This window comes from Camelina sativa, chromosome 12, assembly GCF_000633955.1.
Source record: "Camelina sativa cultivar DH55 chromosome 12, Cs, whole genome shotgun sequence".
NCBI classification, from domain to species: domain Eukaryota; kingdom Viridiplantae; phylum Streptophyta; class Magnoliopsida; order Brassicales; family Brassicaceae; genus Camelina; species Camelina sativa.
The window spans coordinates 16,876,464-16,878,746 of NC_025696.1; the positions used below are offsets into that span (position 1 = coordinate 16,876,464).

The 2,283-nt window shown below is 40.4% G+C and overlaps 1 protein-coding gene across 1 annotated transcript; it reads left to right on the forward strand.

Annotated features, from left to right (window-relative positions):
- On the forward strand, positions 204–1,150 carry LOC104733585 (pentatricopeptide repeat-containing protein At4g16470-like). Its single transcript, XM_010453153.2, has one exon. The coding sequence runs from the start codon at positions 204–206 to the stop codon at positions 1,095–1,097; it is 894 nt and encodes a 297-aa protein (XP_010451455.1). The 3' UTR covers positions 1,098–1,150.

Genomic DNA, 2,283 nt, shown 5'->3' on the forward strand with positions numbered 1-2,283 from the left:
TAGAAAATGTTGCAGATGAATAAAAAGGAGGTTATGCGTTTTTTTGTAAAACATGATGCTTTTTTTTCGTAGAAAATATTTATTTTCACAAGATCCAGTGTTATTAATTTTTGTTTTCTTCAAAAATTAAAAGAAAAAATATGATCTGATGTGGCTGAATTTGATTGGTCAAGTGACTTGTGAATTATAGGATAAAGGATGATATGAGACACAACAGAATAGTTCCGGACCAGTATACCTTGCTTCAGTGTTTAGAGCTTGTTCTGGAACACGGAATGAGAGCCCACGCTGTGATGATTAAGTGCCATATCAAGTCCAACATTATAGTCGATAGTGCGCTTGTTGATATGTACTTCAAGTGCAGCAGTTTCTCTGATGGCCACAAATTATTTGATCAGTTGTCCACGAGAAACGTTGTTACATGGACTTCATTGATGTCTGGGTATGGTTATCATGGAAAAGTTTCAGAGGTGTTAAAATGCTTTGGTAAGATGAAGGAAGAAGGTTGTAGACCAAATCCTGTTACATTTTTGGTGGTTCTCACTGCGTGTAACCATGGAGGTTTTGTTGATAAAGCTTGGGAGCATTTCAGTTCTATGAAGAGAGATTATGGGATTAAACCTAAGGGACAACACTATGCAGCTATGGTTGATACGTTAGGGCGTGCTGGTAGGCTACAAGAAGCGTACGAGTTTGTTATGATGTCACCATGCAAGGAGCACGCTCCGGTATGGGGTTCCTTACTTGGGGCTTGCAGGATTCCCGGGAATGTGAAACTGCTAGAAGTCGCAGCTACAAAGTTTTTGGAGTTGGATCCAACAAATGGGGGGAATTACGTGGTGTTTGCCAATGGATATGCGAGTTGCGGATTCCTGGATGCTGCCTCAAAGGTTAGGCGGAGAATGGAGAATGCAGGAGTTAAAAAAGATCCTGGGTATAGCCAGATCGAATTACAAGGGAAAGTTCATAGATTCATGAAAGATGATACGTCTCACAGAGTCTCTGTAAAGATATATGAGAAGGTCCATGAGATGACTTCATTCTTTATGGATGTTGACTACTATCCAGATGACTTACACGCTTGCTGTCCTGTTTGAAACATGGACTGATGATATCTCGTCTTGTCTTGCATTGTTTGACCAAAACAACCTTGCAATTAGCTGAAAGAAATTTACTTCGAGTGATGCTATTTCAGTTTCTTATATTAAGCCTGGTAAAGAGAAAAAGGTACACTTTGTGGAGCCAAATATCAGGTGGATATAGAGAAACTCCAGTGATAGGCTCTGGCAAATCTGCCATGGTTCAGACAAAAGTTTAGGTTTGGACGGGCATTAACAAATTGGTTTGTAGAGTGTGATTTGTAAATAAGTTAAAAAATTCAATACAATTGATTCTTTGTATAAGACATTGCAGACTAGTATAGTTTTGGTGGTGGTTATATAACTAACCATAGACAAAATCATATGTTTACTCACATCCATACATTAAAGATATGTTTTAAGATGAAACAGAGTTAAAAGATATGTTTTAAGGAAAAAGGAAACAGAGTTAAAAGATTGAAAGGCAGGGGGAACTAAATCAAGGTCTTTTTCCCACATACATTGTAGTATGCAATTTAAAAACACCTTTGCCTCTTTGGCTCAGACTTGGGAGGTACAAGCAGTTCCGTCCACACCATTTCATGCGAATCAACCGCAGCTAACTCGGCTCCCTCACCCTCATGTAGCTTCTTCTTTGCCTCGAAAAAAAGTTGGAAGGACTCTTCATAAGCGGCAGTCTCCGACTCTGACGCCACCAACTCTGGATTGTCATCCCTCCTCAGGCTCTCGGCGAGATAAGCAGCAACAAGTTTCTTGAAGTATAGATACCTCCAATCACCTTGGTTCATAAACTGAAACTCATGAGGATTCAAATTCAAATTCAAGACATGAGACATACCATGCTGAGCCACAGACTTGGCAGTGGACTTGATAGTTTCAAGTTCTTTGGCAGTGATCCCTTGAGAGAGTATAATGACATATTTGCGAGGTGGTAGAGGCGGACGCCTTATTCTAGGTGGAAGCATCATTCGAGATGATTGGAGCCCCATGCGAATTGGAAGTGGCAGCTCTGGAATCTTGCGAGGAACCCTCACCCTTAATGGAGAATCACCTCCTAACCCATAATCACTAGCCTTAATCTTGATATGATCAATAGGCCCATCTTGTTTCAGAGCACGGTATTCAGCAAGCTTCTTCTGGTAATAAGCGTGATAAGGATCTGAGCTCCACAAGAAGGAGTAAT

What these genes read in the sequence shown, in the direction of transcription:
- LOC104733585 (XM_010453153.2), top strand. Translation starts at nt 204, where the DNA reads ATGAGACACAACAGAATAGTTCCGGACCAGTATACCTTGCTTCAGTGT.